Below are 21,867 nucleotides of genomic sequence, written 5' to 3'. Positions count from 1 at the left end.
AACATCCACTGGTCAGATTATGTGACTAATATGTCTGTTCTAGAACAAGCAGCAATCACAAGTATTGAGGCCATGTTACTGAGAACACAGCTCCGTTGGCCAGGGCACGTCTCAAGGATAAAGGACCACCACCTCCCTAAAATCTTGCTCTATGGTGAACTTGCCACTGGCTGCTGCATGAGAGGAGCTGCGAAGAAAAGATACAAGGACTCCCTGAAACAACATCTCAGCCTTGGCCATATCGATCAACATAACTGGTCTACTCTGGCCTCCAATCAGGAGGTCTGGAGACACACCATCTATAACGCTGCTGCTTCCTTTGAGAACGCACGCAGGATGACTCTCGAGGAGAAAAGACAATGCAGAAAGAATCGTGTCTTGCAGAATTTACCACCTAAGGAGTCTTTCTGCTGTGCCTTTTGCAACCGGACTTGTCTATTTCGCATTGGCCTTTTTAGCCACCAGCGCACTTGTAACAAATCTGGGTAGAGCCCTTCCCAGATCTTCGTTCGCGAAGCCCAGCCATGATGATGATGAAGTACAATAACTTCTATAAAGAAATAAAAAACAACCAGAAGAGATAACTTGAAAGACACTCTTGAAAGATAAAATTGCTGACTAAATCTAAACATTAGAAAGAACATAAATGTAAAGCAGCCTGTGGTTCCTCCCATGTGCTGCACTTGTATTAACATGAAATTATCATATGATAATTTTGTCCACTGTAACAGGTTTGTGCTTTGAAAAGAAAACACAGGTGTTTTTTTTTTGCTAGTATAAAGATTCATATCTGCTAATTTAATCTATGTTTAATGACCTTATAGATAAAAGTAAACCTGGAGGAAGAGACTGTATGGCCAAGTGTAATCATAAACTGTTCCTTTCTGTAGAAACAGTTGTTTATCTCCAATGCTGAGGAAGTTCATCCCAGTGCATAGACAAATCAGGTTTTATTACAACTTGTGTTAACATACAAGAGTGGATTTAAATGGGATAAGCCAAAATAGATATTGTCCTCAAATATCCATTTTATGCCTCTCATGGAAGCTGATTCCCCTGCAGCAGGAACAGTGAAACTGTAAATCTACAAAGTATTCAGGTAACCTAAAACTAGCACTGGCTTACCTAAAATAATCTGTGCTGTAAAAAAACCCCAACAGCTAAGAATGAGTTATACATAATGGGTACAAATTAAAGCATGCAATTTTTCATGTGAACACAAGAAATAACATCCTCTTATGAAATGGCTATTTCCAGGACAAATAAAGAGAAGACGGAATAGACTAGCCAGCATCCTGGTTCACCTGTACAGAGCCTGTGCAGCCTTACTTTTAACATCTTCGAGAATAATTAGCCAGAAGACTGGGAGAAAAAGACAACAGACAGTCAGCATCTACCATTCATTTCTTCCCCAGACTGCATCCCTAAAAAGTCCACAATAAGATCTGGATGCAAATTCAGACACCAACTCATTTCTATTCCTCCCTTTACACAACAGGAAGACTTCAGAGTGAAAGATCATCCCTATACCCAGGTCTTAAAGTCGTAATCAAATCTTTTCATTAAAAATTAATTTAGACCACAGTTTTAATACTGCTAGTACAGATTTATGCAGGGGGGAAGAGTCTAGATGCTATTTTTCAAATTTATAATTGAGGAAAATGGTGGAAGTGGGAAGGAAACCAAATTTAAAAAAAAAAAAAAAAAAAACAAAAAACCAAACCAAAACAAGTAGTGTAGAAGAGAGTAACTGTATTCAATCAACTCTCTCAAGGAGAAAGCACAAAAGTACATAAGCTTGCACATGATTTAAAATCAGTTTTAATGCATACAGGCATCAGCCAGCTGCTAGGTTTACTGCAACTTAATTAGTCCCCACCTGGCAAGAGAGAGAGAGAGTAATAAACAATAGGCAGTTTTGCCCTCCTTGTTTAAAGCAACTTTCCAGGAAAAAAAAGCAGTTGTAAAACCCTGACATCAAATAGTACATGGTAATGAATGAGCAGAAAACCTTTTTTCTCATTCACTGGAAGCAGGCACAGGTTCCAAAAGGCACTTAATTATATATTAGTTTTTCTGGCATAGAATCTCTCTAACTGAGACTAATTTTGTATGATTAAAGTTAAAACCATCATCGATGAACCCAGACTGACAAACCTATAGATATTTAGTGGGAAGCCTCAACTTGAAAAAGCCCTGTGCCTCCTGAAGTCCAGATTGTGAGAAGTCATGCATCTGAAGAGGAGGTTTTTAATGTAAAATTTAATAACATTTGGTGGAAAAAATACTCATGAGTTCTTTTCAGGCCCAACATCTTCCACTATCCCACTGTCAATTGCTCAGGTTTCACGGTGACATTTCCTCACTTTGAAAATATTCTCTTCATTGCTAAGCAAAACATGCATATACACAGCAGGTAAATTGGGATAAAGTGCAACAGAATATAAATAAGTGCTTCCAAGTATATGCAACAAGCAACCCAAAAAAACTCCCAGATTTTCTTCTGATCTCTTATATGGCATTTGTACTTCAATTTCTGGAATACCCTTAGTACCCTGAAAGATAAAGAAGTTGCATCATGCAAGGTGAGGGATTTTTGTTGCTCTTTTAAAAATTATAATTTAGTGCTGTTCTTTTAAATATTGTTTTTCTTCTTGGTAAGGGATCAGAGAGGGAGGAAACTGGTATGGCAAAGCTTTTAGAATTTTCTGAATATATGTTAAGTGGTGGCTAAATAAGCAGATCCCACCTGGGAGACAGGCACTGGCTGCAGTGTCTGGTCAATGGGTAAGTCATTTCTCTTTTCTGCCTTCCTTTTCTCTCTTCCCCTTTATCATCTCTGACAGCTAGCCATCTGAGGTATGAATCATCTCCTCCACTACAGCTCTTCAACTGAATAGATGTTTTAAAGGAAACAGATTGGGGAAAAGTTAGCATTAAGTGAATCAAAAGCAGAGCTGTGTGCTTAGAAGCATGTATCACCCTATATGTTTTCAGGGTTCATTCCCACATTGCTCCCAACCTTGAAAAGGTAAATGTGTTTGTGTGTGTGGGCAGTAGGAAGGCATGTTTCTTTCCCATCATTCCATGTCAGAAAGGTGAGGGATGTCACCCTCAAAATTCATTCCTTCATTTCTCTCTGCATCAGGAGAAGGCTGCTGTTAGTCTTCTACCTTTCAAACTTGCTCTCACTCTTCCTCCTCCTCCCCATAAAGTGGCTTGCAGACAACTTGCAAGTTGTGTTGAACAGTTCTACCCAATATACGTCAGCACTGATCTTTCTTGTCTCCTCTAAGTCTTACATAATAAAAGTAAAATGAAGGTTTCAGGAAAGTAAGCTAATATTTCAGATAAGGTATGAGGATTTTATGAGAGTTCCTTTAAGCTATTTTGTAAATTAAAACCAATCACTTTGGTATTATTTTGCTGCTGTTTGGAAGGAGACTGCATAATATTTGTTCAGTTTTGTTCCCAGTGTACTTGGTTCATCATGACTAACATGCCTCTTTTCCTGAACACAGTGTGCAGTGTCTACCATGTGCTATATAAGAAGGAAAAAGCAAAACATTCCTCACTCCAGAAGGTAAAAGATTTCTACCTTGCCTACTGAAAAATTTCAGCAAATGAAAATGGAAAACCTTGGCAGGTCAAAAAATCAAACTACAAAGTTTGATTTCACTTGGCAACTCCCTTTTCCTCTAATGGGGCTTTCAGACTGCTAAAAATTGGACTGCTGTTATTCCAGCTCTCCTCTAGTTCCGTGATTCTCCAAATTTCACACAGGAATTTCCCAGGCATGTGTCACAAAATAGTTAACTATAAGTGAAACTGATTGCACTGCATGAAGAAATTATGAACCCATTACAGTAAAGCATTTTCAGTGTGAATTCAAATGCTCTCCTGTCCAATAGAACTTTATAATAGACTAAGTCCCCAGACACACTAGGGCCTAAAACACATTATGAAATGCTTTTTTTAACTCAGAATAATATTTACAGAAGTAATAATAATTCTAAACAGGTAACGCTGTAGGGTTTCAAAATGTTATCAGTAAGCTGTTAAATATTAAAGAGGTTCCTTTTAATACACTTGCCACAAAAAAATCTCAGCCAAGTCCAGAATATAAAACACAGCACTTGTATAACTTGACTTGGTTTGTTTACCCCCCACATCTAATTTCCTAAAAAGAGTTTTTAATTCAAAATTTTGAATTTGTTAACTTCTGTACTCTGAATATAATCAGTCTATGGGGCCATTGCATTAGAACTAACCAGCTAAACAGAATAACCCCTCAGATTTCTGTATGGAACAGCAAAGATTCTCCTGCTCACTGTGCACTACTACAGAAGTTCCAAAATCTGCACTTGCTGCAGCCATTCAGTATGATTCTACTCCAAATGCAAAGCACTGACTAGAAATTTGAAGACTTTCCACCCAGAGGTAACAACATTACCACAATTTTACAGTTGAACAAACTAAGGCACAAAAGTGTTAAGTGGGTCACGCAAGCAGAAAATGCCTTATTTAAGCAGCTGTTCTAAAAGAAAAAGTAAATTAAGAAACCAGCTAAACACATCAAAACCATTAAGTAGTAAGAGAGGAAGAGGGTTACATCCCTTACAAAAAATGCCTTCCACCCCACATGCACTCACAGAAAAAATACTTGCGCATGGAAGGAAACAGAAAAGCAGAGACATAAACATGCAGAGACGAGCTTATTTATGCACAGGGGCAGCTGAACACACGTACACAGGCACTTACTTGATCTATTTCCATTAACTTGGGGTAGGCACCTGGCCACTCGATCGCCACCTTCACTATATCAGCAGGAGGGGGCATCGCGACGCTGCTGTTCACCGGAGCCAGTACAACTGGACACTAAATACTGCAGAGAGTCTCTCTCATTCACACCTGCAGGGAGGAAAAAAAAAAAAAAGAATAATACGGCAGTTCAGACAGAACTCCAGCGCTGCCACTACAGTCTCCTACATTACCCCTGGCTGGGCAGGTGAATGAAAATGTATGTGTGTATGTATGTGCAAGAGTGGAAGAATGGCAGATATTAGAGAAGCAAACACAGGACACAATGCCACGACACACTGCACAGCTCGACAGTCTGTTAGAAAGATGGCTGAAGCACTGAAATGTACGGTGAATAATAGGCATGCATTAGATTTAAATAGAAAAACTATTTTTAAATATTATTTAATATGCTGGTGGGGAAAAGTGACAAACTAGAGGAAGCTCCTGTTACAGTGTCACTCCTGGAGTCCCAGGGAATGTGACCAAATCAGTTAACGCTGGTGCTCCAGGCAAAGAGATTGCCCAGGAAGTTATGGCCAGGAAACACTGTTTCTTTTAACTATAGCAATGATCTTCTGGGTGTTCACAAATAGATCACTGCACTATAGCAACCAGTATGTCAGGAAGAAGGCAGAACACACAGCAGTTTCCACATATATATACACAGACACATCCTCACCTAACGGATCCAGAGATACCCATATATAAATATTTCTCTGTGGTACATCTCAGACACGTGAATACACAAGGATATAGTATGCATTCACAGTGATATAATCAGCTACATAAGACGTCATAATTCTGCAATAATATAAGTATCTACAGGATCTCATGTCAAATTGTGCAGGCTGTGAATCTGGGGGAAGGAGAGGAAAGGGGAAGAACTAAATCCTCAGGTTTTGCAGAATTTAAGTTCTGTCTCTTTTGATTCACCGAGTTCTGTCTCCTTTGACTCATCAAAGTTTGTAACCTCACAACAACAACAGCGAATGTCTTTCAAGAGGGTGTAGCACCTCGCTGGGCTTGCAAACAAACCTGCACCCCTCTCCCAGCTCAGTGGTAGCAGGACACTCTCTCTAGTAGCAAAGCTCTGCAATTCTCAGACACAGCAACCCATGCACCCTGCTGCAGACAGGGAGGTTCCTGCTTGCTTTGCGTAGCCCTCCATGCCAACCATGGCACTTCCCGCATACTCTGCTGAGACCCAGCAAAGTGCCATCACATATGACAAAACAGCAGAATCTGCAGAAATCCCCAGAGGCGCAGCCCCGCTTCCTCTTAGCAGAAAAAGAGAAGGAAGTGGTGAAAGCACGGACACATGCTTGCACATAGACCCTTTGAAAAAGCTAAGGCAAGGAGAGGAGCTGGCTGAGTATACCAGACATCCAAAAGCCACAAACAGGTACAGGTAAGAAAAGGCTCTGACCACCTTCAGTTGCTGCTTCAACTAACCCAGTGTAACAACCTTTATTCAAGTGCAGAAGCATGAACTTCTGTCTGAACATCAGCCTGAACAAAATCATGAAATCATCCCTTTATGAAGAAATGTTGTACCTTTGTCTCATACTACTTTTCGAAGTTGGAGTTCATCCAGCCTTCACATATACGGCTCTGCATTTCCTTTTTTCTTGCATGCCTCTGGTCTGCTCTGAAAAGACTCGGTCGTCTGAGTCTGCAAGCCCTGCTACATTCTACATAGGGTTCTTAGCACATACTATAAAAGCAATTTGTGAACTTTAACACTCCAGCAATTTATTTCCAACAATGGCAGTTCTGACGCTGACAGGATCGCACATCACCACAAAGCAAAGCACAAGGCAGTAAATAAGACAATGGATGGTCTATAAATAAGACTGGATTGCAGGAAGTGCCTTGAAAGACTAAACAATGTGATTAAGAAACACTGTGATATTGTCTACATTTGGTAGATGTTTCAGGAACCAGGAATAAACACAATTAAAGCATGCAGCTGGCTTGCTGGTCATTAAGAAGAGACAGACACTTACTTTTGGCTGTCTTTTACACTGTAGAGCCTTAGATGATGCAAAGCTCTCACCATTTCTCCCCTGACAAATCACGCACCCACCATTTCCAGATCCCACCAGTAGTCCCCTCGCTGCACAAAACACTGCCTCAGCCAACCACCAGAAAAAAGTATTTTTGGTCATCTGGTTTTTACCATGTTCAAGTCTAACAGCTTCCCAGAGGTGGTACAACATGGAAGAAGGGAGGAAAAGAGAGATTTGTTGGCAGCAATGGGCTGTTAATCCACCTTGACAGTCAATTGAAACAGACTTTGGCATCTTCTGCTCCCAAACTCACAGTGATGGTGTTTCCCACCTCCTCAGCAGTGCAATCCTTGGTAGTCTCAGTCTGCTGTCATTTCGGTATTAAACCACCTGCAGCTGTCTGACTTAATGCCTGACCAACAGGTTTCTCCCTGCATTCCTTGGCTTGGCACTCCATCCCTGGCAGCAAGGATGCTGGAAGCCTCTGCCAGGGCCTGAGTTTACTGGCCACAACACAAAAGGGCAGCAGCAGCTCCTGCCAGACAAACTTGACTGAGGATAGCTTCAGATGAGTAAGCCCTTATTTTCAACAAGTTTTATTTCCCCCCATCATGTTTCTTCTACAGTTTTAATGAAAAAAATCATCTGTAGGCCACATAACCTAACGAGATAGAAGGAAGACCTATAAAAAACAGAGAATCCACCTAGTGCATGGGCAAAGAGTTTCTTTTGACTAGGAAGACAGGGAATCAGTCTGAAGCACTGTCATCTCTCACTGCAAGAGACAAAGAAAAGTTATCTTGCAACCCAATGCCTTCCCTTGGAGGTTCACTAACTCCAAAGCTCACAATAAATGCTGGAAAAAAAACACTGATTCATGATCACTGGCCATAAATACAAAACCAAAACAACATTACACAGCAATAAATTTGCAGAAAACTTCCATTTTCCCATACAAATGAGGGCATTAACCCTCATTTTACTTTAGTGAATTGTGGGCAATCTTAACAAGTTATGTAGGAGGAAAGGTTTAAGAAAGAAGAGTCAAGGTAGGTTGATGGTAAGTTAGTCAAATTCAGCTATGGAAAATAAGCATGTACATTCCAAAGCAAGGCACAAGAGAAGTCTGCCACAGCATGCAGAAGACAATTTCAGTGTGACTAGTTTTAACGTAGGCTAGCACAGATCTCCTACATAATTATAATTATTACTACATGTATGCTTATACAGTCATAAAACACAGAGCTAAGTGACAGATCTTTAACTAATACAAATGGGTGTACTTCCACTTTTTCCACCAGAAAACCAACTCAAAGATAACAATGTGGTCTGAATGCTGAAAAGCAGATAAAATCATTACTTTCTTTCTGTTTCTCTGTGGACATCTTAGTCAAATGAGCTGACTTTTTCTGTCTTAGTTCATAATCTTATGAATCCAATGTAGGATCCAAAAGATAATTTAGTTTCCTTCTACCTATGTAGCAATGCCAGAAGCAAATATTCTTTTTGGGTTTTTTAAGGCCAAAATAGATGTTTAGCTGTCATCACAAAATTATTATTGCAAAGAAAATTCTGCAATTCAAAATTACCTACTATTCATGCAGGTGCTGACAATTCAAAATTACCCACTATTTATGCCAGTGGTACACAGTGTGCTAGACACTGCCCACTAAAATAAGGAAGGCACACACCCTGGTGTGATATGCTTCCAATTTAGTAAGCAATTTTCATTACAAGAATGAAGAACTAGAACTGATTTCAATAGCTTTTCGTTATGCCAGCAGCAGGCAAGCAGTAAAAAGGATAGGGATGTCACTAAAGGGTCTAGTTATGGAGTTTTCTCAAGTGCAATTCCTTTTTCTCTCCCAGTGGGAACTGAGAAGCACTGACATGTAAGAGCAACTTTGCAACTCATTTTTAAAATATTTATTTTCAAGGTAGAATTTGAAGGCAAGAGGATGCATACGCAGGCACAAGTGTATGAAGGGGAGGAAAGGGTCTGAGAAAAAGGAAGGCAAATTCCCATTGTTTTCCCTAATGCATGCAAGGAGCTGTAACCAGGAGGGTGTTTAAACAACTTACATGCTCAAAAGCACACTATTTTATAATTTGAGGGAAAAAAACCCCACAATCAAAACATGTCTACCACTTTCTTCCATCATGTGGTATTGCAGAACTATGACAGATCAGCCTATTAAAGTGCAAATTTGGTGATTTATTGTTATTACCACATATACTATATATATGCATTTCAACTATGCTATGAAGTGTTTGCGGTGGTCTACTAAGTCAGAGTAACAAACAGTGAAGCTGGAGATCAAAGTATATTAGATTTAATGTAAAAATGTATCAGCACAGACATGCAAGCTCTCAATTTACCTGCCTGGCTCTGAGGGATTCATTCAGCACAAAATATATAGAATTTTCCTTTTCTACCTATGCATTGCATGGGGAAAACAGGATTTTATTCGTGTATGAAATTAGTTCTCAGTGGAAATCTTCCTTTTTCTTTTTTTTTCTTTAAACTTGTTTTGCAATTTCCTTGGCACTTTCCATACAAAGATCTCAAAGTACTTTAAATAATTTAAAGCTATCAGAGCACGTCTCTTAAGAAATAAACTCTATTCTTACTCTTCAGACAGGAGAAAAATGCAAAGCTCACAGGAGATATGTGACTTGCAGCTCTACAAATATATGAAAACAGAAGCCTAAAACAGCTTATTTCTTCTTTTACAGAAGAGATGTAATATTCAAAGAGCAGGCCAGGTCATTTCATGAGCAGCTTGAGTAAGAAAATTAATGATCAAAAAGCAACCGAAGGAACACCAAGTGCACTTGAGAATTTAATAAAACAAAGCACGTGTTTCTCCTTCCTGGACAAAAGGCAGCATACATAGGAATCACCTGGAGCTGGCACAGATTTCCCCCCCACCTCGCCCTGCCCCCCTCACAGGCAGATTTTTCCACAGCGTTTCCTCAAGGCGAAGGGAAGTGAGGGCAATAATGGTGACAGGACAAAGCAGGGCACAGCAGGTGCTGGCAGGGAGCTGAGCCCTCAGCTGGGCATGCAGGGTCCCACAGCAGGAGGAGAGGCACGGGTCCCTCCGCTCAGCACCTTATGTAAGTAACCACTTCTTGTCAAACCTCATCAGCTTCCTCCCCTCAGCTCCCGCGGCCCCAGCAAACAGAAACTAAGTGGCAAGTTCAGCTGGAAGGTCCCTCGGGGACCAAGTCTGATTAACGATTTTAGAAAGATAATCCACTGCTGGATTAATATCCCCCAAGAGAGTTATTTTTGGAGTTAAACTGCATGACTGAACAGCTGAGTCTAAGGAGATGTAAACATGCTCTACCATCTCTGCAAGAAATAAAAACAGGGCACAGAAGCCAGGGGGTTGGATGTACACTTTGTGTACATAAAAAGGCTTTCATGCTGCCTTTTTCCCTTTTGTTGCCCGTTCAGCGCTATTCACCCCTCAACTAGACAGAAGTCAAAGGCCCAGCAGACCCACGTCAATAAAATCTACAGATGCTCTGACACAAATAGAAGATAAAGCTGTACAGGAGCTATGAGCTGTGCTCTAGTAAGAGATGGAAAAAATGCAGTGATCTCAGAGAGCAGGCAACCCAGGGGGCTGCTACCCCCTCTGCAGCAGCCACCAACACTGCAGGAAAACATGACTTTACTCAACAGACTTCCATTGTTCAGAGTGGTCCATCAGCTTCCCAACAGGATTATTTTTTTGATGTTGAACCCTCAACCTGCTGATCAATAATGCATCATTAGCTCAGGAAAGCACCATTTAATATTATTAAAAAATGAACTTTGAATCCTTCAAGTTTAAATACAACACTTTTCCTCTCCAAAATACCTGGAAACCAAATATTGGAGGAGATTTTAGGAATATGGTAGTAAAATGTACAGAACAGAACAGTTTTTGCCACTGGTAAAGCTGTTCTGGAAGCAGAGCTAATAATCATGTGGTTGTCACCTATCTCACTCCCATATACCCATAACCTTTCTTCACAATTTCATTCTAAGCATTTTCTCTTTCCCGCAGTCATCTTGTTCCTCTTCTTAGGAAGCATTTTATGTGATTAAGGCTGTACTGTCATTGACAGGCGAGCCCACTCTCAAAAAAAGTACTCTTCAAAACTAGAGAGCAAAAAAGCCTTTAACGGGTGCTCCAAAAGAAAAGGTGGAAGAAAACACAATGGACTGCATGTACTGAGAATATAAGCAAGCAGACTGTCTGGTCTTGCTTCTAAAGCACATATTGAAGCATACCAGAAAAATCCAGGTACTTTAACTTGTACTCCCCTGCTTCTAGGAAGATCATTCTCCTTTTACTAAGGAACTTTTAGTTACATGTCTATAATTCAGAAGAGGACTGAAAACTTAGTTTTCATTATTCAAGTTTTTATTTGAACCTCTGTGGGAATTTAATTAACACTCATATACCATACAGAAAGATGCTATGTTCACTAAAGACCTTTATATGTGAGGTCTTTGAACTACAGATAAGGAAATTATCAAACTCAAGTATTCAAAAGACAATTCCAGCTAAAAGAAATTATTATTGTTGTTGTTGTTGCTGCTGTTTTTGTTATAATAAACTAACTCACAAAACACCCAACACAAAACCAAAATGCACCAACACAACCCCCACACCAAAAGCCCAGAAGCAAAAGAGCTAAGGCTTCACAAAAAAGTGCATGATTTTTCAAAGATGCTGAGTACCTACCTAGCATATGAAATCTGAAGACCATGGTAGGTATCAAGTATAGAAACAAAATTAAACGCTACTCTGAATACCAACATTAGAATCTACTTAAACTTTTCACAGTTTATCAGAGCTTGCTGCTTCATTTGATGTTTCTCATCACTGGGTTGTACTCCAAATGTTTCTAAACTGAAGCAAGCATCAAAAAATATCCCTTAAAATCCAGCTGAATAAAATTTTCTTTTCCTACCTCTAAAGGTAGCCTCACACAACCTGACAGGTAGGAGTGAAGTAATGGGGAAGAGATGAAGCCTCAATTTCAGCCAGTAGTGCTGCTCTTCTTAAGAGTTGTAAGGAAAGAATTAAAGATTTCAGCATAGAAGTTGGAGAGCAGAAAGAATGAAAGAAGGAAATTGACACAGTGAAACAACAAAATAAAGCAATGCAAAATATTACTGCTCAAGAGGCTGGAGACAATTTTTTGGGGGATGAAGGGAAAGGGGTGGTGCTTTTTAATGTTTAAGCTAAGCACACTCCAAAGGAGTCAAATGTAACTGGAAACGGAATAGGTTTATTACAGGGTAGTTGAAAATAGCTGAAAAGAAACAGAGAAAGTTCATCAAAAGTGCTTGAATTTTGAATAAAATTCAATTAAGGATTGTAAAGAAATAACAAAAACTCACAGTCCTCTTTTTTACTACTGGCATGATCTGGCTATGGTACTTTGTACTTTCCTGGCATTTGTATAAGTCAGTGGGCTAGAAGGGACACACAAAAGAGCATCTTGAGTCAAGATGGTAACACTTTACTACCTTGCTTCAGCAGAGGCTGAATCAAGAAAATGATGACCAGCTATATCCCAAAGGATAACAGACACAAGAAGATAAGCTCAAAGTTAGAAAAAGCCCTAAACTTCCTGCTGGAAGGAAGATGAAGCAGCAGTATAAAAAACAAAGAGAATTTTTTACCTATCAGTGCTTACTTACAGAGGAGTTAATGGTACTGCCAGGAAGTTAGTCATCAAATGGAGGAAGAAAAGGCAACAGAGACGGTGAGCGCTAGAGGAAATAACAAGTGAACTGATGGCTTAGACAGGATGTCGAAGGTTGAAACAAACAGAATTATTTTCTAAAGTAACCATTCTGCATAGAAAAACCCCATGGAAAAGAGCCATATTGCTATTCCACAGTAAATAAGCAGAGGCTAATGTTCATTATAAGTAAGAGAAACAGCAAAAGAAAGGGTGGATATCACTTACAAACCTGAGGAGGGCACAAAAATTTTGAAGACACCAGCCTTTTGTCAGGCACTGATACTGCTCTTCAAAGATGAGCAGTTTTGGCTGTCATAATGTAAGAAGGATGATAAAGCTCCTAGAAAGCATCCAAAGGGGGCCATGAAGATGGTTAAGGGTCTAGAGGGGAATTCATATGAGGAGCAGCTGAGGTCACTTGGCTTGTTGCGCCTGGAGGAGGCTGAGGGGAGACCTCATTATCATAGTCAGCAGCTTCCTCACAAAGGGAAGAGGAGGGGGACCAGTGACAGGGCCTGAGGGCACAGCATGAAGCTGAGTCAGGAGAGGTTTTTATGCTGGAGATTGGGAAAAGGTTCTGCGCCCTGGAACAGGTTTCCCAGGGAAGTGGTCAGCACCAAGCCTGTCTGAGTTCAAGAAGTGTTTGGGCAATGCTTTCAGGCACATGGTGTGACTCTTGGGGTGTCCTGTGCTGAGCCAGGAGTTGGACTCAATGGTCCTTGTGGGTCCCCTCCAACTCAGAACATTCTATAACACTATGAAAGATGACAAAAAACAAGAGAAGGAAAGAAACCACCTGTCAGAAATCTTGCAGCAGAAAGCAGTTCCATCTACAGAGGTGTTCCTACCAGCCCTGTTTCTCTTATACTTACTGCAATCAGTGCATCAAAACAGCTAACAGTCAAAATACCCCACGTTCTCCTGACTTCTCAGCACTATACAGTCTCTGAATCCACTCCTGCAGACTCCTAACTCTCTGCCAGCTTACACTCTCATATTCGTAAAGAATAATTTGCCCTTAACACTTGTGGACTTCACAGTGGTGGCTCTCTGGAGGAAATTCAGCAAAACAAGACAGCAAATGGAAAAGCAGTAATGGCCAACAAAAAAAAAAAAAAAGCATGGCACAATTAATATTAGAGACCTTGTCTATAACTAACATTTGTGGAATAATTTGAGCTATTCTGCATTAAAGAGATTGTATCTCCAAACAATATCAATTGTTGAGACTAAGCCAGCATTATAACAGACATCATTAAACTCAGTTTGGAAACAGGAATACAGAGATATTAAGGAAACAAACATAGACACAGTCACATCCCCAAACAACTATTGTGTATATGCCCATCCTTAACACTGATGCCGCCCTGCTTTGCACAGTACTGCTCAGTCTGTGTACCTGCAAGCCTGGAACCACTGTTCTGGGGACATCCCAATGAGGCATCACCCTCCCTTTCAATACTGACACACACCTTGGGGCCATTGTTTGTAATCCTAGATCAAGAGGAACTTGTATACCTGAGCAGTCATTTCAATTATACAGCCAGACTAACCATAAGATCACTGTAAGGCAAAATACAAGCAAAAAGATACTGAAGAATCCAAGTACAAGCTAAGTTCAGGTTCACACAATCAGAACATGGATGGTATTTTGGAGGGATGCAAGAAACCTCTTGGAAGAAACCTGACTACAAGGTATTAGCAGTGCCAACACTGCTCACCCAGCCCTTTTCCAGGAGAGATTCGTCCTGCATAAAGCTTGGTAAACTGTGTTAAATGTGACACTTGGTAACAGGAGATCTGGGTAGTTTAACATGAGACTATCCCTTACTCATCTCTCTATTGCAAAACCATGAGTAGCAGATGACCCCGCTTGAGCAGGCGGGTTGGACAAGATGACTTCCAGTAGCCCCTTCCAGCCTCAACCATTCTGTGATTCTCTGAGAGCACTGATATCATGTCCCTAAGCACTCTTGAAGTCCTAGCCTACCCATCTGTGTTTAAATATTGTGCCTTTCTGTAGTTAACTGTGCACACAATGAGCAAAAAGAGCTGCTTTGTAGCAGGTTGCCTTCTATGCCAAAATAAGATTCTCTAAGCATATTAAAACCAGCCGTTGGTTACAACTTAGGAACAATCTCTAGAACTCTTCTCAGCTGGCATCCAAGAGCACTCATTCAAAAAACACTCTAGTCTTCCATAATTTGAACTAAAATTTTAAAGATCAATAAGAAACTTTACTTCTGACAGGAAAACTACTACAAATTGCTTTTGTGTTCCAGTCTAATACATGACATTCAAGCACTGGGTACAATTTGTGGTCACCCCATAATTTTACTGCACACTTTGTTCAACATTAAAATCTGCATGGCCCAGGGAAAGAGGAAAGAGTGATGTAAACATAATCCTTTATTGGTTTGAGTCATAAGCTCTAGGGAGTCATGCAGTTTAAGCAGCAGACAACAGTTGAAAAGCTTACTGTCTCTCCCTTTTAGCAGGGACAGCAGCACAGGCAATGCGTTCACTCAGAAATTACAACCCACATGTGAACTGAAACCCATACTGAATCTAATTTATGCTATTATGCTGAGCTATTAAAAAAAAAATTGGGGGGAGAGGAGAGCAGTTAACTGCAGCTAAAGCTAAAGAAAGGTGTTATGATTGTCTACTGTTCTTATTATCAGAAAAAAGTGGAAATACTTTAACAAGAAACTTGACTCATGAAAAATACTACGTAGTTTAGTAAATATGTTTACTTCATGGCTAAGGTAAGAAGTCATTATCAATTAAAAAGTCACCGTTGTAGTACATATGATCTGTTTCTCCAAGTATCTCATAAGCAACTATCATTTCAAAGGTGTTCTAAGACTCCTCAGATGACTGGAGCTAATACTCACTGTCAAAAGCTGATGATGGCACAGCTGTGTTTCCCCATTGCCATGCTCTGGTTGAAGCTCCTGCTCCAGCCTCGCTGGGAACATGCACAGTTATGCCAAGAATGAGCAAAACACTCACTGTTTCCAAACTGGCTAATAAACGAACTGAGAGCTTAACCTCCCCACAATACATGCATCCAGACAAGCAACAAGCACTGAGGACTGAATTGTGCCAGCCACATTATTCTGCAAGACAACTCGTGGCAGTTTTCTTCCCAGGAGCCAGAACATCAATTGTCACCGACTGCTGCTGCAACTCAATCAACTTCTATCAAAACACCCATTCAAAATGAACCAGCACTTGTTGTGTGATGCTTTACTCTATTATCCTAAAAACAAATAGAGTGCCTCAAATATTTAATACCCTTTGGATGCCACACAGGAGTTACTGCCAAGTATTTTACCTGCTAAAAACTTACAAATGATAACTACAGAGCAGGGAGAAGGACACTATGCCTTTGCTGCATAATAAAATGCATACCTCTAACTTATTATATAGCAAAAAAAAAAATGGATCCTTGTAACTGCTTTATGTTGAAAATATTGTAATACATATACATCATCCTGGGCCACCATCCTTACATTTTCTGGTAAAATAAAATCTTTCTGCTCCAAAAAACTTTCTGAATGGCAAAGTCCAGTTCCACAGCAGATCTGGTGTCTGCTTCCCAATGTCACGGCTTTGCCTCCCTCTCCCCAGTGCAGCACTGGCACTTGTCCAGCCGGCTAGTTCAGACAGATGAAGGGTCCAAAAACTAACCCACAAAACAAAAACAAAGACACATTTTCAGACAGATTAGCCCCTTGAATGCGTTCACCACTCACTCACCCAAGTATCAGGATCACAACAAGGAATGTGTAAGGCCAAAGATGAAAACAGGAATACAACCTGCTCATCTTAAACCATTGTGTAAGTATGTCCAGAGACAAAAAAAAAAAAAGGATTTACTTCACCTGTGCAAAGTTCCTGGCACACAGCTGAGATTCAATGCCATGGGGAAGAATGATGTAAAAGTATGCAATTACTACGTTCATTATGGTATGTCTCATTAACTCAATGAGCTCCTTTATAATTGTAACAGACATTAAAAGATTAAAGCATTTGGATAAAATCCAAATACATTTCCAGTGCTCTGATGATTGCCAGAACTGGTATCTTCAGAAATACAAAGTAACACCCCTTCACCAAGTCCCCTGTGAGAGAAACCACTGTTTATCTTTTTTCCTTTCAGACTTCAGTGTTCCCAAATTAAATTTTCCCATTGTACTTGGGGGTGAGGGGTGGCAAATCACTGTTCAGTTAACTGTCTAGTTCAGTTTGACGTGTCAGAACTGTTTCCAAATAAAGCTGTCAACTGAAGTTGACCATTTTGAACTTCCTAGAGGGCTAACACCTGGTTGAAAAGTCCTTTGTGTGAAAATGGCAATAGTAAAACAAAGCCAAACACATATCTCTGTGGCAAGATCATTAGCTCTCTAACGTTCAATCAGTGAGTGCGATTTAGGTATTAATTGCTTTAAAACACAATGGAGTCCTCTTTTTGCCTGTCAGTTAAACGCTTCTACTCTACTGAAAGATAGCTTTACAGGTTTGGCAGCATGGTGACAACAGCAAACACAGAGCTTACCCACTCTCATTTTACGCTATATTAAGCAATATTCACAGGTTGTACACCGAAAGTAAAAGCATTTCCAAAAAGCTGCAGTGCGCATCGCTACTGAAAGAATACTTCATTTTTTCTCACTGATGCAGTCCTTGAGCTGCATTCACAGAACCACAGACACAGCCCACCAGAAGGTTTTAATCTGGAGTAAGGAGTATGATCAGGAAAGAGACATCCCATTTCCAAAGCTGCCAGACAACCTGCCCTGTAACAAGTAAGTGGACTGCACATCTCTGAAGACCAAGACTTGAGTCCCATTTCAGTTACAGTCCCTTACACCTAACAGAGGGTTTGGCTGTTCTGTCAGAGCTGGATGCAACTTCCTTCTACTCTGCTTGGAGGATATATGTAGGGCTCACAAAAACACGTTCTTCACAATATGCAGTTGCCAACTGGTTCTTCTTGATCTGTGCATGCAAAACTTAAGAGAACAGTGTACATGAGGAATGAAGGAAAAAATGGTTTTGAAGATTTTTTTAAGTTTTCTTTTCACCTGTGCCATTCTCCAAACTCTGGAGCAGATTCCCACAAGTCACACCACCTTCACAAGCTCTCTTCTTGGAGTGTAAAGAATTAGATGTATTTCACCCAAACATCTTACCTTGTTGCTCTCACCCACTATGCCAACAATTTTGACTAGGACTGGGATAAAAACCTAAAAAATAGTACATTAACTCACTTGAAGTAAATTCTGAAGCAGCACTGCCAATAGGTAAACATGCTACATCAGTGCCCAGGACAAAATCTAATGCTCCCAATTTAAATAAGACAGAAAAATGTATTCTAGTATTTGCAAAACAAACTTCAGGACACAAAAGCTCGAGATTCTTATTTGACCTCGGTGTCATTGAGAAATGACACTACTAGCAGCTAGTATAAGACACGGACCACAGAAAAAATAAACTGAAAAAATTCACCTGCAAATAGACCTTATATCTGCCAAGTTTGTTCCCCACAGCACTGATTAAAGAGAACTCTCTACCACACGTAGTAATCACACTGTTTAAATGAGCAGAGAGTTTGCTTCAAAAAACGAACAGAGAAGCTGCTTCAAAGACAAAGATGTTAAACTTGGAACCAAGAACACTTGTGTTTAATTTTCTTTCATTCAAAGGCTTTGTGTGTGGCCACGTACTTGCCCTTTGGTCCTCTGTGCCTCTAACAACCACCTATAAAATGGAGCACCACATTTCTTCCTAGAAGTTGAGAGGCATTTAGAGGCTACAGGGGGTTGTATCTAAATCAGGCTCACAGATTATCCAGAATGGGAAGCTGCCTTATTTATTCATGTCCTTGGACAGATTACTCACCTGGATCTTCCTGCATTTTACTCTTCCCAGCCCTCAAGACCCTGAAAGTAGAGACTGGTTTACCCATTTCCTGCTACCATCCTTAGTTTCAATACAACACCTCCCATTAAAAAACAGAGAGGCAGAAGTGGAAGATGCAGCTTCAGAGTCTGTTGGAAACAGTCCATTCTCTTTTTGAGCATTTCAGAGCGGCTATGCATCAGACAGGGCTTCTCACAAGGATCCCAGATATGCACTCTGGGATGGGACAGAAAGGAGCAAAGACTTTATTGCCTATATTTATTGCCCAGTAAATATAATAATTCTCTTAGTCTGCCAAATTAAAAGATTCATTACCAACACAAAATGATAAATACACTTCTAGGTGGACTACATACTTTAAAACAAATCAGCAAGGGAAATTAATTTCCCAGGTAAAATAAAGGCATCACCATTATACTCATTTAAGACTGAAAGAGCACACAGAACATGCTGTAGGGACACACAAATGTCCGTGGAGCCAATCAAAATGCAAATATTCAGAAGCAGCCCAGCAAGCAACTACTGCTCATCTCTTTACCATGTTCTCCCTTTTACTCAGGCTTTCATTGTTTGATACGTGTGACTTTGCAAAAAACTGTGTGCTTTCGTTGTAGAGTCCTGAAAATTTAAGCTGTTCTTAGCTTAGAAATAGTCTGTCATCTGGCTCATTGGTTCAGCCATTCCTGGCAACTGCCCTAATTTCAGCACACACATGACAGGAAGAGCCCCCTGTCCTGTCACAGCTACCTCTTTCCGGCCTCAAATAATCTCTGTAGTTTTACAGAGTGAAATTAATGCAAGGTTGCTGGCTTCCTTCTCTCCTGCCCTTGCTTTTAGTCATTTAATTGCTGAAGTGGAAGTATAGATGTTAAAAGAGACAGGTACATGACAGAAAATGCTTTCCTCTTGCTTTAAAGATGCAAAATGCAACAGCAAGATGAAAGATCCCATAGCTAGGAAGGATTACAATTTTCTCAAGAACAGTTTCATCTCTAACAAGATCAAACTCAACTATTCCCCATAAATTGAGGAGGTGCCACTTTTTAACAGTTCCTTTCTTAAATCCATTACTATTTCTCCTGGTTCATTAACCAACCTTATTTAAGAAAGAAGAATCATATCTTAAAAGGAAGAAGGCAGCAAGGTAGCTTTGCATGCCACCAGACAAGTTACTTACAATATGTATTGCTGCCTTCTGTTAAGAGAAACTCAACCGTGCCAAAAGCTGGCAGTTTCCTCCAGCAGCTGAGAAGTAAAAAGTCTTGTTGAGCATGTTTTCCTTTTGAGCAGCCACATGTGATGCAGTACAGCTACTAGGCTGTGAGAAGGAAGGGGCCACAGGTCTGTGCTGGCAGACTGTGGCCCTCTAAATTTTTGTTTTCAAGTTTTCAAGAATGTATTACATTTCTATATAGATGATAAAGCTAGCAATGATACCCATGAAAGGTGTTTTCAAGCACTTTTAGATTAAATGTCACCTAAAGCATGATTTGATCTGGATCTGCTTTTATATTTTTTAATCATTGGCTTATAATGTGTGCATTAAAAGTCACTGAGGACAAAAAGTATTTGTATTTAAGACACTATTTTTGCTTTTGTATGACTTTAAAGTGATGACAGCTTTAAGACCCACTAGAGTAAGCAAGGATTAGACCTTAATGTGCTTTCCTTGTTTTAGTACATAAAATTTTCACATGGTCAACTTTAGAAAGAATAGCAACTGTCAAGAGTTTTACCATGTTCTACTTTAATAGGGATGAAGCAGGGAAACATTTCTTTATTTTTTGTTAAACAGGACATGCATTCATAGAAGGAATCTAAGCCTAAAACTCGCCTTTAGCCTAGCAGGACAATCCATCTCTCTCACCTTTGGCTTTTTTTTTCTCCTTTTATTTTCTGACAGTGTTTTATTTCCCTGTACATGACCCAATCTTCAAGCCTTCTTCCACTCCCTCAAAGAGATTACATTCACACACACACACCAACCATTTTTTCCCCAGGCAGAGATTTTGTACCAACTGCTGAACTTTCATCTCAGCCAAAGTACATCCCAGCTGAGATGCAACAGAGACATTTCAACCCTCACCAATCTCTCTCTGCACTTTTGAGGTTTTTAAAGCACGGGGATGCAAGACCTTCACTGCCAATTTGGGAATTTCAGAAATGCACATTGATATTTCATTCTTCCTGTATTTTTTTTTTAAATGTTAGACCGAAACAACCTATGCTCTGTAGAAGCCAATTACTATAGCTTTCATGAAGGTTAAAAGTTCAAAAGGAAAACTGGTTTCTTCATTTAGCAGCCTCTTTCAACAATTACGATAAAAAGAGTGATGCGGCTGCGTAGGTATGGCAGCAAGGGGGATGAGAGGACGGGTCTCAAAGTTTTTAATTCTTTTATTTATGACTCCCCTTCTTCCACCAGATTCTGACCTTACCCTCTTCAGGGTACACTGTCCCAAATACCAGCAATGATTAAAAGCTAGGAGAGACACATTTCTTGCTGTCCTCCTCAACACAAACAGAGCAAATAGTCCCCAAAGCACATTTTTCCCTGCAGCCTTTGGGAAAACTTGTCCCAGACACACAAGACATAACCATGCAAATTATACCTTTTTTTCAAGCTTGCAGGCTTACTAGGCCTTCTTTCAAAATCCTCTTCATGCTGACAGACATAAATCAAGCAAGCAAACTCGCTCTGTGAAGTCAAAACTTCACATGGTCATAAAAGTCTTGCTTTTTCTTTTTTTCTTTTTTTAAACATTAACTTTGCACATGAGCATAAGCACCAAAAATAATGCACCGAGTATTATCTTGCATTGGATTTTCTAATGAAAATACCCTGTAACCACAAAAGGAAATGCTTACAGATCACTAATGAAGGGACTGATTCATAAGCCTCAGAGAACAAGTGTTGAACAATGTACACTCAGTGAGGTTTCAGCTTTATCCCTTATTAAAATAAAACCACATGCTTGATCTTTGCCCACTTTGATTTATTAATGTTGTTGCTTTTCAAGATTTTGAAAGTAAGTATGAACAGAGTAGCTAGAAGAAAACAATTCATCACAAAAGCCTTATACACCAAATGTTAGAATTGCCATCTATCTTACTTCCTCTCAAAAAGGTGCATTTATAGATTTGAAGGACTAGATGGGAATTCCAGTTTGAAAGTCAGAAAAGTAGGCTGATGGAAACAGTAAAGTACTACATCCCAAATTAACATAGCCTCTGCTACTGTACATAAAACATCAGTTGGTCATCTGTCAATCCACTAAAATGCCACATGCATTGGAAAAATATTAAAGTATCAGCAAGAAAAAAGGAAGAATCCTTTGAAAAGGCCAGAGACTTATCGATTCTGAGT

At 39.9% G+C, this 21,867-nt stretch overlaps 1 protein-coding gene across 1 annotated transcript in view; it reads right to left on the bottom strand.

Moving 5' to 3' along the window:
• Nucleotides 1–21,867, bottom strand: part of ELMO1 (engulfment and cell motility 1) — a 316,630-nt gene that overhangs the window by 259,637 nt on the left and 35,126 nt on the right. Inside the window, exon 3 of the mRNA XM_051768541.1 lies at nucleotides 4,762–4,911. Within this exon, the coding sequence (XP_051624501.1) occupies nucleotides 4,762–4,839 (78 nt within the window). The 5' untranslated portion in view covers nucleotides 4,840–4,911. The remainder of the gene's footprint in view (nucleotides 1–4,761; nucleotides 4,912–21,867) is intronic.

Source organism: Manacus candei, unplaced genomic scaffold, assembly GCF_025592945.1.
Source record: "Manacus candei isolate 608988 ecotype Guabito, Panama unplaced genomic scaffold, ASM2559294v1 h1tg000095l, whole genome shotgun sequence".
Lineage (NCBI taxonomy): Eukaryota > Metazoa > Chordata > Aves > Passeriformes > Pipridae > Manacus > Manacus candei.
This window is presented reverse-complemented; position numbering and strand designations above follow the sequence as displayed.